The sequence below is a fragment of the Nilaparvata lugens genome, chromosome 13 (assembly GCF_014356525.2).
Source record: "Nilaparvata lugens isolate BPH chromosome 13, ASM1435652v1, whole genome shotgun sequence".
In the NCBI taxonomy this organism is placed as follows: Eukaryota; Metazoa; Arthropoda; class Insecta; order Hemiptera; family Delphacidae; genus Nilaparvata; species Nilaparvata lugens.
This window is the reverse complement of record NC_052516.1, coordinates 9,350,500-9,366,785: the sequence shown is the minus strand read 5'-3', so window position 1 is coordinate 9,366,785 and position 16,286 is coordinate 9,350,500. Positions and strand designations below refer to the sequence as shown.

The window sequence follows — 16,286 nt, the reverse complement described above, 5'->3', positions numbered from 1 at the left end:
TTTTCAATGTGAAAATTCATTATAAAATTATTGAAAAATATAACTTCTTGCTTAGTAGAATATAAATGATTATTTTAAACGGGAACCATGAACAGTTAATATTACATCAATATACCTTATTTCAAAGTTTTTTAAAAATAAAGGGTGCTATAAGATTTAATTTTGTTGTATTAATTTAAAAGTAGCCCATGTCAATGAAGTGTTTTATCAATAGACCTGTATCAGCTACCGTCTATAGAAGGCATTGTCAAGACAGAGGATCGGCAACGTTGTTCTCCTATCTTTCTCCACTGCCATTATAACGTGGACCTAACTATATTAATGAATATTCATGCTGCGTTGTTAACCAGAATAGATTCAACCTCTTGTCATGATGATTAGGATTTTATCAATTTACTCAAGGTGGAGGAGCTCCATCATGTTGAACAATGAAAATGTTTATTAACTTGTATATTATTAAAACTGAGTGATGTTAACTATAACAGTGTTAAGTATTAACTGTGTGATTTCAACTATAATAGTATTAACTATCAACTGTAAAATTTTAACTATAAAAGTGTTAACCTTTAACTGTGCAATGTAAACTGTAATAGTATTAACTATCAACTGTATAATTAAAACTATTAACTATAACAGTGTTAACTAATAGCTGTGTGATGTAAACTATAATAGTACTAGCCGTCAGGTTCGCTTCGCTCGCAATATCCGTCTAGCCAGGGGGCTCCGCCCCCTGGACCCCCGACTGGATTGTCCAAGAATGAGATTAGCAGGCTCGCTTCGCTCGCATGCATTTTTATCATGTTAGGACAATCCAGTCGGGGGTCCAGACTAAACGTCTGGCTAAACGGATATGGCGAGCGAAGCGAGCCTGACGGCTAGTAATATAATATTCCCAGGATTGAAGTAGCAGTGCCCAATCAATTTTTCCTCGATAAATGCATTTAAATCTTCAACTTGGTGCCAACCTAACAAAGTCAACTCAACTTAATGCCAACCTGACAAAATTATTAATTTAGTTGCCAGTTAACAACTGTTTCGAAGAGGTACTCTATCTAGATTATAGTTCTATAGTAACATATGATATGGAAATTTCAATTATAATATTAAGAGATTGGGAGAAGAAGAATATACATGCTAAAAGACGAACTTTAAACCCTTAAAAACAACCCTTAGAGTTAAAATATTGCCAAGATTTCTTAGTGCGCCTCTAAAGGGTCAACTGAACATACCTACCAAATTTGAACGTTTTTGGTCCGGTAGATTTTTAGTTATGCGTGTGAGTGAGTAAGTGAGTCAGTCAGTCAGTGAGTGAGTGCCATTTCGCTTTTATATATATAGATATCAACTATGACATTAACTATTAGCTGTGTGATGTGAACTATAATAGTATATCTACTATCAACTGTATAATGTCAACTATGACAATGTTAACTATTAATTGTGTGATGTTAACTAAAACAGTCAACTATTATTGTCTGGTGATTCATTCACTTATTCATAGCTCAACTCAACAAAGTATTCGATAACCCAACAAAGATTATTCGAAAACAAAAAAAAACTCTAATCAATATTCAAGGATTCATTGATGAATTGACACTGAGCATGCAAATTGATTCAAAGCCTATGACTATTTTTAGTTGATAAAACGATCTTTAGTGAGATTCATAGGTTCATGACTTTTTGTCACAGAAAAAAATTGTTCAAGATAGAAAATATGAAATTGAAAATATGAAAAAATATTGAGATTTACTTCAAACTGACACCATTGATTAAATGTGAAGGATTGATGCTATTTATAAGGAATAATGACAGTTAGAAAGTGAACATTACTATACTATAGAATGGGAAAAAGGCATCAATAAATAAATAAATAGTAAAATAGATAAATGAATAAAATGATGAGGAAAATAGGAATTTTGGCAGTGACCTTTAGATAATATGACCTTGGAATAATGATCTATAAGGAATAATGACAGTTTAATGAATAAGAATAATGACAAAAACGCATTTTGAAAATAATGGGAAACAGGGAAATCCGGTTTCCAACTGTAGAATTATTTATAGAAAATAGAGTACTCAGCGTTAGGCAATTGTATATATTGTTGTTATTAGGGTATATGAAAAAACATCAAAATAGGAACCATATCATAAATCATAGCCATAATACTAGAATAATAGAACGTTACAACCAAGAAGTACCAAGAATGAATACAGCATTTGGGCAAGGATCACTAGGATATTTAGGGCCTACAATATCTAATAGAATACCATTACAAATCAAAGGAGAGGAAAATATAATTAGCTTCAAAAGAAAAATTAGACATTGGTTATTCAGTATTGGAATACAAAGTAGTGAGGAGCTAATAGTAAGTAGGATTTAGATTTAAGTAGTATTCTTTTTAAACTAGTAGTTCTGTGAACAGTAGACCTCACGTAGTATTCTCATCCACAATTACCTGATTGAAACTATAGACGTTATGGAAATACAGCAATAGACTGGCTTCTCCACACATCTGTGTAATCACTTGGCAGCTGATTTATGATGAATAGTTCTATAGTCAGATTTTTACTCTAATATTGGCGTATGAAGGAGGCTCCTTTTTCCTTTTATATTATCCTTGAAATGCAAAATTTCCAAAAACCTTGTATATACGTCGACGCGCAATTAAAAAAGGAACATACCTGTCAAATTTTATGAAAGTCTATTACCGCGTTTCGCCGTAAATGCGCAACATAAATACATTTAAACATTAAGAGAAATGCCAAACCGTCGACTTGAATCTTAGACCTCACTTCGCTCGGTCAATAAGTTAATTTATAGGTAGAAAATAGTACCTCGGTTTAGTATCATTGTGCTAGGTGATGCATAGGGTAATAGATATAGTTTTAGATTTTTTGGAATTTTTGTATTATCTGTTGTAGCATAAATTTGTATTAATTTGATGATAGCCTCAACACATATATTATATAGTGAGGTATCATTTTGTAAACCTTGAATATTGTTATATTATTGAAAATGTATGAAAAAATAATATGTAATGTTCCTGAATTTATGAATAAACTCCTCTGGATGTGTCGTCCAACATCCAGAGAAATTATTATTATTATTATTATATTATTATTATTATTATTATTATCATTACAGTTAGAAAGTGAACTTTACTAAACTATAGAATGGGAGCAAGTCATCGATAAATAAATTAATAAATAAATAAATAGTAAAATAGATAAATAAATAAAATGATGAGAAAAAAAATATTTTGGTAGTGACCTTGAGATAATATGACCTTGGAATGGTGGAAGGGTAGTGATGTTGTGATGAATAAATCCAGAAGGGAGAACAACAAAGGGAATAAGTACCTTTCGCAGAGTAGAGGGCATAAAACTCCTTATGAAATACAACTAGGGGGTTGGAGATTGGAATACAACAATAGGTATATAAGTCAGGAAGGGATGGAACAAAGAAAGGATCAAATTCTCCACATTTTTGAAGGGAGGGTTCCAGTTAGATCAGCTGATTCTAATAATAGGAACAGCTGATGTGTTCTGCAAGTTGTTGTCCATAGTGAAGTCCACGTTATAAGGGCAGTATTTGGTGTTGTTATCCTTGTCTATCATTCGACAAAATAGATATTGCTATTCCCGGGCTGACAAATAATTTTTGAATAGTAGCGCTCATCGAATTTCCATCTAGCTGTTGACCCTGTTGTCAATATTTGCAGTAGCAGAAGTCTTCGGGGTAAATTACAGCATTTAATTTGGATTTTCGTTTAATAATAATAAGATATTGCTATCCTTTTCTGGCTCCACAATGTTGCCAGATCGTTATTCAACAATGTAGGAATAGAATTAATTGATATAAAATTCAATCTCCATGATGAAAATTTATCATTTAACCATGGAAGAATATAATCTTGACTAATAACATAAAATTAATTATATGAAACAAGAATTAACCAGCATCAGCTATCTCGGCAAAGCTGTACTCCACTGCTTTTATAACGTGGTATTCTCAATAGAATTCCAAGTACCGGTTGCACAATAGCCGGTTATATTTAAACCGTGATTAATTCCACGAAAACCAATCAGAGAAGCCGTCCTATCTAAAACACGCTTTCTCTGATTGCTTCTCGTGAAATTAATCACGGTTAAAATTTAACCGGCTGTTGTGCAACCGGTACTTAGAATTCTATTTATTAGTGATTAATTCCTCGAGAACCAATCAGAGAAGCCGCCCTTTCTAGAACGCCTTCTTTGATTGGTTCTCGTGAAATTAATCACGGTTAAAATTTAACCGGCTGTTGTGCAACCGGGCCTAAATTTGTCTACTGAAATAATTATAATTTGATTGAATTAAATACGTGAATGCTATTGGTGCATTATTTGAGGCCTTTTTTTATTCATTCGTCTATTTTTATCCAGTATACTTTGTAATAGAATCGATTATATAGTATCAATCAAAAACATCAAAATTAAGAGAGATATTTATAGTAGAAAATTATGTTTTTGGACTCATGTGACCTTGAAACGTGTAGAGTATTTGAAATTGGGGTAACTTTATTATTTTTGGAAAGCAATACTTACCTTACCTATTGCAGTAAGTAGAACAAGAAACATGAAAATAACAAGTTATTATTTAGAATATTGAAATTTTAAAATGTGAGTAAAACAAGGAACATGGAAATAACAAGTTATTATGGAGAATATTGAAATTTTAAAATGTAAAAATTAATACAAACAAGAAAGAACTTACCAAAATTAGTCAAGATTCCAAACTATTTCAAGGTCAATGAAGCGGCATATTAGAAAATCACAAAAACCACCCAAAAACTTCAAAATTGGCAAAATACTTAATTAAAAATTGCTACATACAATGAAAAATTAGAATTTCCAAAAATCTCACCATTCTCAGTCTCCCCATGAGGCTGCTCCTCTAGAATACTTTCGACCATTTTGTTCTTGTCTTTTTTCACCGGTAAGTTTAAAACTTTTCACACAAACTCACTCGCACACTAAATGTATAGGTAGTAATGAACACAGTCTTTTCGATACTTAATTACAATTATCTCTCTAACGATAGTTAACTCAGGTACCGCGATTATCACAAATTTATATTAATTACTAAGTCGTTGTCGATTTCTTTTATTAAGTTACTGATAACAATAATATCACAGTTCCGACACAGTTAATATTTTCACCGTAAATACTAGTTACTTCTCCCACTTAAACTGTTTCAAGTTGTTTTCACCAAGTTTTCAAACAGTAGCACACAGTTTTCTTCTGAAAACTCAAATTTTCTTCAACTTAACACACCAAAACTACAACGAAATATCCTAATATACTTCTGAGATCAGATTTCACTGGTCAACGTTTTTATATCTACTATCCAAATTTCTTCCAAAGTTTTTGAAATCTACTAACAACTTTGTCTTTCCTACAATCTTCTACAAAATTTGACTATCTTTCACAATTTAGTCTTCCAACTTCTCCAAGGTGTCTTCTTCATCCACAATGCTCTTTCTATAGAATATAGAACTCTACCAATCTCTTCTATAGAATATCTAAAACTTCCAACGACTTTACCACTTCTGGACTTCTCTACAAATCACAAATAATCTCCTCAACAAAACTTTCAACTCTAACTAGACTATCTCCTTTGAAAACTAATAGTTAGTTCTCCAACTGACTTAACTCACACTGCAGTTATTTCTCGTGAAAACCAACTATACAATAGTTAGTTAACTCTTTCCATTTCTTTGATTGATGTTAACAACTTCAGAAACAGTTACATACACGAACCAACTATATATAGTTAACAACTCCTCTAACTAAACTCAAACTGCAGTTTTTCTCGTGAAAACCAACTTCACAATAGTTAGTTAACTCTTCCAATTTCTCCGACTGATGTTAACAACTATACAAATAGTTGGTTAACAACTTTTTCAACTAACTTAACTCAAACTGCAGCTATTTCTCAACCAAAACAATAGTAAGTTAACTCCTCGAACTTACAAGTCCACACTATTCCTCTGAAACTCATTCACACTCTATCTACTAGGTAAGCAGTCAGCTGTTTTTGTTCAACACACTTCCATCTTCTGCGCTGTACTGCTACGCTGGTCTCTCTCCCACAGTCAACCGAGACGCTTCCGATCCTACTCCGACACACGGACTTGACTAGCGCTTCGTTCGGGGTCCGACAGAGACTGAGCTGTAAACACGACAGTCGGCCGCTCATAAACCGAAGCCGGAGAGGGCGGTGGTGGGGATGGATGAAGTGAGGGGTGGGGGAAGGTAGCGACGCAGTAGGCAAGACCTGGTTTACACTGGATCACTTCACGAGCCAGCTACTATGCCCATCTCAGTTTAAAAATTCAAATTCTTGCCATAAATTTACAATCAAGTAGAAAAAATGCAGTGAAGTATGATTAAGTATTGAGTAAAGCAACGTTCAATTTGAAGAGTTGGATTTTTATTTAATTTAGAGTTGTCAGTTCTTTACATTGCATGCCCATATTATTGTTTAATCATAACACTCAATAAAACGTTAAACTAATATAGAATAATAATGTACAACATTTTGCGAAATTTAAATAATCCAAGTACGGTCTATTAATTCTGGCTCGACTAGCATATAGATAAAACTAGTGCGCTAGCCGATAGTGATGGACGGAGATTGATCATACAAGTCTCCAGTACCTTAGGAAGGAGTTCTAATCAACTTTAGGTCTTTGACATTATTGCTAGAAAATTGGAGTTTGGTCGATTCCAAATAAATGAGATGAAGCAAAGAGACTAACAAAGGGTTTTGCTTTAGAATTGATACTACCATAGAGAAGCAATAGCGTAAGTAGATATCCCATGGTATAGGACGTTTATGTCGCAACTTTTACTGTTATCTCAAGCCGATTACTGTTGATTATTGTCGAATTTTACTGTTTTGTTGAGGTGAGAGTGTATGAACGGCACAATATGAGAGACTACTAGTGTCACACAGCTTCAAGGGAAAGAATTAGGCCTACATGAACTATCGACTTGAGATAACAGTAAGAGTTGTGACATAAACGCCCTATACCATGGCATATCTACTTATGCTATTGATTCTCTATGATACTACTTTATCAGTGGCATAGAGTTGCTGGTACTTGTAATGAACCGTACACCCTTACTCTCTCAGGAAATATTCTACATAGTATCATAGACTAATTAAGTAGATCTGTGATAGTAGGAATATGATATTTTGGGATAAAAGGATATTTTAGGATAATAGGAAATTTTAGGATTAAGATTTAAGGATTTAGAAATTTTAGTACCTGTAATGAACCGTACACCCTGACTGTCTTGGAAAATACTCTACATAGTATCATAGACTAATAAAGTAGATCTGTGATAGTAGGAATAGGATATTTTGGGATAATAGGATATTTTAGGATTAAGATTTAAGGATTTAGAAATTTTAGTACTTGTAATGAACCGTACACCCTGACTGTATTAGGAAATATTCTACATAGTATCATAGACTAATTAAGTAGATCTGTAATAGTAGGAATAGGATATTTTGGGATAATAGGATATTTTAGGATCCTAGGATGAATTAGGATAATAGGATACTTTCATACCAAGTACTCCAAATACTCTTGCCAACAGAAAATAGGAAACCTAACTAAACCATCAATACTTTCAAAAGAAACCGAGATTTACCGCCCTGTGTGAACATCTCCTTTCAACCCAATGCTACACAATCCCACATCCAGAAGCAGCAACTCTTAAATGACGCAGTGTGTAGGGGGCCTTACTCCAACACTATAGCAATGATGTGGAAGCAATCTGGCAACGTCGCATCCAAACTTTTACTACGCAGTAGTAGACCGCTCCTCTCTCTCACTCTCTCAACTCCCAAACTCCGAACCGTCATCACATCGAACCACGTCATCCATTCAATTCCTTTATTCTTCCTCTCTTTCTACCGCATTGTACTCATCATTTTTCCTCTCTTTCGCACGTCATACCATTCGATCTACCTTCTATCTCTCTTTAAACACTCTATTTCTCATCCCAACTCTTCCAGCCATCTGTTATTTTCTACTGTTTTGAACAAATTCTACGTCGATCAATTTCTCAATTTTTCACTAATTTAAATTTTATTAGTTTCTTATCTGTTCAACTGTCTTATTTTCACCCCTTTAAATTGTTTAGTTTTCCATCGCACTCTACTCAAGATTTCTTATTTTCTCCACTACCAATTAAATCTAGCCAAACTTATTCCACTGGTTTATTCTCATTCCATCTCATTTTGAAACATGCTTTACACCCACAAGTTCCACAGGATTCCATTTCTCTCTCTTCACAAGCCCCACCCAAAATTCGCTCATTTACCAATATTCTTACTGTCTTACTTTCTTCTTTTCAATACCTATTTTAACGAATCTTCTATTTCATCATATTATACTATAATCTACTGTATTATCACACATTCAAGCCTGGTTGTCTGATATTATCTTCTTTTTGTGTAGTTGAGAAGTTGATATTGTGGTAATTATTCATATTATAAATATAAAGACTAAGAAATTGACAAAAACCACCGATTTTAATGAAAGTTAGAAAGACCGGTTTCGGTTGTTACACCATTCTCATTCTCAATGGTTTACCAGAGATTGACAATGGTGTAACAACCGAAACCGGTCTTTCAAACTTTCAATAAAAACTGTGGTATTTGACAATATTTCTTAGTCTTTTTATCAAGTATTATCTTCTATTCTAATAATCTACCAATTCATTCAAAACTCTTCTTCTATCACCTCACAATCTAATTGTAATCTGCATAAAGAACTCAATCAATCAACTCAAACATTTTTGTGTGTATTGAATTGTAAATTGAGTGTGTAACTGGGAATGTTGAAGTGACACATAACCTAGCTACATATGGACTGTTGTATAAATTAGAACTGGAACCGTTTTGGGCTTATAAGCCTGTAGTAATTTTCTGTAAGTTGTGTAAATCTGAATGATTAAATAAATAAATAGACCTACAACTCATTTCTCTCTTTTCTTTACCTTTCCTGTTCATATTTTCCTATTTCCTATCTCCTACTTCCCTACTCATTCCACTATTTCCTGTAAATTTCTCAGATCCGCAATAATTCATCAGCCGCGTATTTCCGTTAGTGGTGTGAATTCTGCAAAGTATAATAGTTCATAGAAAATCAATACACAAATTACATCAGACCTTTTCAAAATCTATAGTGAGGTTCACGTTATAATGGCAGTGGAGAAAGATAGAAGAACAACGTTGCCGAACCTCTGTCTCGTCAATGCCTTCTATAGACGGTAGCTGATACACGTTTATTAATCTAATATTAACTGTTTATTCTCGTTTAAAATAATCAATTATATTTTATCAAGCAAGAAATTATATTTTTCAATAATTTCATAAATAGGATTTAATATTTTGTTAATTATTAATTCTACATTGTTAAAAGACGATCTGGCAACAGAGCAAAGCGAGAACGAGATAGCGCTATCCGCTTTGTTGAATGATAAACAAGGATAGCAACACAATTGCTAATCAAAAACTGCCATTATAACGTGGACCTCACTATAGGTTTTTTGTCCACTCCATCGCCAACATAAATTCTCTCTCTTTCTAGCTCATTGACACCCATCATTTTCTCTCATCCTGTTTCTGGAATATTCTACCCTTTTCTACCAGTTTTTCCACCTTTTTACTATCATATTATATTACCCTTCCTTCATAAACCCATCATTCGCACTCTCTCACTCTCTCTCACACACACTCCCTAGCGCTCATACTCTCTCGTTCTCTCTCTAGCTCTCAGTCGGGCTCTCTCATTCGCTCTCTCTCATTGTCCTCCCTCTAACTCACGCTTTCTGTCTCACTACATCACACTCTCTCACTCTGTCTCTATCTCACAAACACTCCCTAGCGCTCATATTCTATCATTCTTTCTCTCTAGCTCTCACTCGCGCTCTCTCATTCTACTCCCTCTTACTCCATCTCTCTCACACTCTCCATTTCTCTCTCTCTACTACGACTGTACCAAAACACAGCAGAAGCCACTGCCTATGTTGTCTGGGGCACGTAGGCACCTTACTACCACACAATTTTCGGTCTTTTTGTTTCTCTCAACAGAGTAAGGCGTTTTCAAGGTCTGCCCTCACGTCTAGAGCTGGTGCTAGAGTGATACAGGTTGCATAGAGCGACTCAAAAAATCAATTCACCAAACTAGTCCCATATGAGCGAATCTAAAATTATTCACAGTAAAAGAGTTCTACTGTAGATGAGTTGTTCTACTGTGGATGAGTTCTACTGTTGGGTAGTTTGACAATCGATATTTTATAGGGAAGTCCACGTTATAATTGCAGCGTTTGATTAACGTTGGTGTTGCTACCCTTGTCTATCATTCGACAAAGCAGATAGTGCTATCCTTCTAGCACTGACGATATATAGAGAAGTCCACGTTATAATTGCAGCATTAGATCAACGTTGGTGTTGCTATACTTGTCTATCATTCGACAAAGCAGATGGCGCTATACTTTCCTAGCTTCGCAACGTTGCCAGATCGTTCTCTGACAATGTAGAAGTCGCAAACACATCACAGAGTGTGATTGTCTGTGCTTTTATAATTGAAAAATCCAACCTATAACGCAAAGATAAATGAAAGAGAGTACTAATAGTCAGCATAGAAAAAAGCCAAACACGTTATTTATCATGAATATTGGATATTTTCATTAAAAAACTCATGAAACCCCGTAGCCAAGCACGGGTGATATTTCAGTTTACATTTGAACTAATAGTATTGTTCAATTGAATTACAATCAGATGAAGAGTGGGTTTGCCTTACATCAACATTTTCGCAATTATTGCAGTCTCACATCATACTCCTGAAACCCGTTGCCAAGCACGGGTGATCTTTCAGTGTTACATTGGAATATAACTGGCATTGATTATAATAATATTGATTGAAATCAAAAGTTGTGCTGGTTACAAACAGCAAAACTTTTGCAACAATATTACATTATCACATACAGTACTGCATTTAGTCCTTGAATTGGAGAGAAATATTATGCAATTTTCCATTAAAACCAATACAAACCCGTGTGATGCTGGTTGCGTCATTACTCCTGCACAAACCCTTTACATAAGACAATTAATAATTTTTCAAATGAGTGCAATATTTCTAAAGTTTTTAATTTATTGTGATACATTCTGTGATTCATTTAGAGTATAACATCAACCTTCAAAATTCAAAATTTTCAAATCATTATTTCTGGACCGAAAATCAAGTGAAAATCAAGTGACAATCAAGTGAAAATCAAGTTATAAACTTAACTCTTGGACAACATTAACATTTTATCAAAATTGATGGAGAGAAATAGTACAGGCTCAGCCTAGTTTTTCCTCCAATGACACAATTGTACAGTATTATGATTTTAGTGTTTTATACAATAAATGAATGAATGAATGAATAAATGAATGAATGAATATTATAGTGAGGTGTACATTATAATGGAAGTATTTGATTAACATTGGTGCTGCTATCCTTGTCTATCATTCGACAAAGCAAGTAGCATTTTATCCTTTTCTACCTCTGCAACGTTGCCTGATCGTTTTCCAACAATGTAGGAATATTATTAATTAACAAAATATTCAATCTCAATTATCGAAAACTATTTATTTAATTGACCGAGCGAAGTGAGGTCTAAGATTTGGCATTTCTCTCAATGTTTAAATTGTTAAATGTTTATATGTTGCGCATTTACGGTGAAGCGCGGTAATAGATTTCATGAAATTTGACAGGTATGTTCTTTTTTAATTGCGCGTCGACGTATATACAAGGTTTTTGGAAATTTTGCATTTCAAGGATAATATAAAAGGAAAAAGGAGCCTCCTTCATACGCCAATATTAGAGTAAAAATCAGACTAGAATTATTCATCATAAATCAGCTGACAAGTGATTACACAGATGTGTGGAGAAGCCAGTCTAGTCTATTGCTGTATTTCTACAAGGTCTATAGTTTCAATCAGGTACTTGTGGATGAGAATACTGCGTGGCGTGAGGTCTACTGTTCACAGAACTACTAGTTATTGGAAAATATATTTCTGTAAAGAATAAGATAAGATAATTTATTATTTTTAACAAAAATCAACATATCAGTTAATATTGCATCAGATATACCGGTATCAGTTATTCCCTATAGAAGGCAGTGGCAAGGCAAAGAATCGGCAACGCTGTTCTATCTTTCTCCACTGCCATTATAACGTGGACCTCACTATGAAGAAATAACGGTATATAATTTAGCTTATTTATTTATTGGATAGAGTAAACAATACAGTAGTCGGAAAAGAAAGAAACAGGCTATTGTCCAAAACTTCTTCAATTTCCTAATTTTGTCTTAAATTGTCCAAAATATAATGTAGGTTATGTCCATTTTAATTTATACACTGAATCATCAATCTGAATATACAAATCGGAATAAAACAAATAATTTAAATTTGAATCTCTATGTTATTACGGTAATTTACCGGTTATATTGAACTAGCCTACCCGGCGAACTTCGTACTGCCAAAACGTCAATGTATCTCATGTCACACTTGACTTTAGTTGGTGAATCATGAAATTTATTTATTTAATTTTCATTTACATCTCAATACGGACTTCCTATGTGCTTAAAACTACCGTTTTAATACCAGTAAACAATTTCATCACAGAGTGATGTGTTTATTAAGGTGCGTACAGATATACTCTCCGCGAACATGAGCAATACACTTTTAATCAGCTGACTATATCTGTATTTTTACAGAAACGGTATAAGATATAGATATAAAAAGCTTGGCATCAGCTGATTAAAAGTGGATTGCTTATGTTCGCGGCGCGTAAATCTGTACGCACCTTTACAGATGGTAAGTTTTGATTTCATATTATCACAACATGATCTTGGATCATGATGATCTTTCCGTTCTACGTTAGCCGCTTGGCTGACAATTTCGAAAACATAGGTCTGTAAAATGGATTCGTTTTTAATTATTATTAGCCCCCCTATTGAAATTTCTGGTCAGAAACCATCCCCAATATTCACACAACATATTCCCAAAGTTTCATGCCGTTCTGTCAAGTAGTTTTAAAGTCTATAGGGAACAAACAAACTAACACACAAACTAACATACAGACATTCATTTTTATATATATATAGTGATTGGACTTGTCTCTGTATGGCTTGTGAATAAACAAATGAAATGATCATTTGTAAAAGGAATAATGAATATTATAAATCCAACTCAGCACTGTAGCCACTAAAACCCACGCTGCCAGCAAACCCCACCTCTCCATCCGTCACAAAGTTCCAGAACCTTCTACCCGGAACAAAAAGGGGTGACTTTCAACCCCTCACCCACCACCAACCCAAAACCACCCCATCTGTGGATCCCTGGGGGCGTTGAGCCCTTGACATACAGCAGTGACGTCACACCAAAACAAAACACACCCTAAACCTCCCTACCCCCAACCGCCCAACAACAAATCTCCCCTTTTGGACCACCTATTGATTTTCAAGGTTATTGCGTTGCGTAAGGTTATGACTGCACTGAGGAAACATGTAAAGTACGTTCCATTCTAATACTAGGTTAACGGAGACAAAGGATTTCTGGGATTGTAAGAATAACACTATAGTCAACCGCACGAAAATAGTCCGGTGCAATTGGAACAGATGAGTTTCTCCACACCCATAGACGTTGCCACTTCGACAGGTATACTAGTAGTTCTGTGAACAGTGGACCTCGCGCAGTAATAAACCACAGCCTACTCTTATACTGTCCATCAGAGTAAATCCTGTCGGTATGTCGTGTCGGCGAGATATCGGCGTGAAAACGGCTAATGGCTGTTGAGGTTGGTGTATCAAAAATGCTAACATCAAAATCTCCTTCAAGACATACTGGCAACAGGACAGCCCGAGTTCAAAGCAGAGAAAGGTCGAGAGAAAATACTATGTTATTTTAGTTATTAATTGCATGTGTTATTGCATGCAATCAATAGTTCATTTAATAGTGCATAAAAATTGCATTCAATGAGGCATGCAATTAATAGACCACACAACAGCTGATTTTTCACAAAGTTACATTGAAATATTGAATTGCATGCGTCATGGCATACAATTTAAAATCCAATCAACAGCTGATTAATGATGAATAATTCGATAGTCTGATTTTTACTCTAATATTGGCGTATGCAGGAGGCTCCTTTTCCTTTTATATAATCCTTGAAATTCAAAATTTTTAAAAAGTTACACTGAGATATTGAATTGCATACGCCATGGCATGCAATTTATAATCCATTCAACAACTGATTTATGATGAATAATTCTATAGTCTGATTTTTACTCTAATATTGGCGTATGAAGGAGGCTCCTATTCCTTTTATATTATCCTTGAAATTTAAAATTTCCAAGAACCTTCTATATACGTCGACGCGCAATTTAAAAAGGAACATACCTGTCAAATTTCATGAAATCTATTGCTGCGTTTCGCCGTAAATGCGCAACATATAAACATATAAACAACATTTAAACATAATTATAAACATTCAAACATATAAACATTTATAAGAGAAATGCAAAACCATCGACTTGAATCTTAGACCTCACTTCGTTCGGTCAATTATAAGGGTATTTATCAATTCTCATCTATAATCAGCTGTGGACAACTTTGATCAACTCTTATTTGGCAACGTTGCACTCATCTGTTTCATCGGACTACTATAAATCGATGAACCCTTTCAAACAAACTTTTATTCACAAAATGTTTCAACATATTATTAATATTGAAAAGGGTACTTTTTCAACATATTATTAATATTGAAAAGGGTACTTGGATGTTTAATTTCCTGATAAATGAAGGTAACACTCACCAAAAAGTTAATGATTATCTAATAATCACATATGAATCAGAACATAAATTTTATCCGAACACATCTCAATATCAGATCTAACCTATGGTAAGGCTGTGCAAAAAATATTAAAAATAAACTTTCTATTGGTGATATTTTTCAAAGTTTTTCGATTCGTATATCATCAAGCTAACTAAATGAAAAAGTTTTCCCAGTAAAACATTTTTTTCCGATCATTACTTTCTGTGATATGAGCGTCTCAAGTTTAAATTTTTGGGATCGAGCATTTTAAATTCGGTAAGAGATGAATCCATGAGATTTAGAGGAGTAATTAATTCTTCATGGTATTGTTGATTAGATAAAACAAAAACATTTTTAAAATATCAATTTTTGAGAAAGTTATTCAATTTACCAAAAATGACCAATAATAACTCAACTCAAAGCTTTGGTCACTTGTAGTAAATTGAATAACTTTCTCAAAAACTGATATTTGCAGATAATTTTTGTTTTAATTGCTGCGTTTACACCAAAGTTATTAACAAGATGTTTATTTTTCCGTCCTTACAGATTCTATTAGATTGAACGGAACTTGACAAACACATAATATATTAATCATGTGTATGATAGGTTATGTTCAATCTAATATAATTTATAAGGACGGAGAAATAAACATTATTTGTTTAATAACTTTGGTGTAAACGCAGCTTTAGTCTGTTTACTGTTTACTTAGTCTATGGTAATAAATGTATTATAACATACATATTGATTAACAAGGTGACACACTACAGTTTTCAATAACTTCACTTCAAGGAAAAGAACTCATCAAACTCTAACTTAGCGTAAACTGCAATAAAACCTGTTTACTTCCAACTTATTTATGCAGTAACCTACAGTTAGAATCGCAATTCTTTTATTGCTGTTCAAATTATCATTCTTTTCCACTATTACCTTTATAGCAGCAAATAAAATCACTATACAATACGTTTCATTACTGGAACATTCCTTCTATAGTGAGGTCCACGTTATAATGTCAGTATTTGTTCAACTTTGGTTTCGCTATCCTTGTCTATCATTCGACAAAGCCGGTGGTACTATCCTTTTCTCGGTCCACAACGATGCCAATAATGTTTTTGACAGTGTATAAATATAATTAATTAATGCAGAGAATCGACATCGCTATTCTCCTATCTTTATCCACTGCCATTATAACGTGGACCTCACTATACAAGAGCTTATAAAGCTATTTTCAGTGTTAACCTATAGTGAGGTCCACGTTATAATGGCAGTGTTTGATTAGCAATGGTATTTGTCTATCATTTATCCTTGTCTATCATTTAACAAAGCGGATAGCGCTATCTCGTTCTCGCTTTGCTCTGTTGCCAGATC

General features: G+C 33.9%; 1 protein-coding gene across 2 annotated transcripts in view; it reads right to left on the bottom strand.

Moving 5' to 3' along the window:
- LOC111055509 (MAP kinase-interacting serine/threonine-protein kinase 1) overlaps positions 1-16,286 on the bottom strand; it is a 135,069-nt gene that overhangs the window by 29,098 nt on the left and 89,685 nt on the right. Inside the window, exon 1 of one of the 2 annotated variants that reach the window (XM_039439768.1) lies at positions 4,904-6,235. The exons of the other annotated variant lie outside the window; for it this stretch is intronic. Coding sequence (XP_039295702.1) covers positions 4,904-4,952 — 49 coding nt within the window. The 5' untranslated portion in view covers positions 4,953-6,235. Of the gene's footprint in view, positions 1-4,903; positions 6,236-16,286 lie in introns of those variants that run through there. 2 annotated transcript variants of the gene reach the window in all.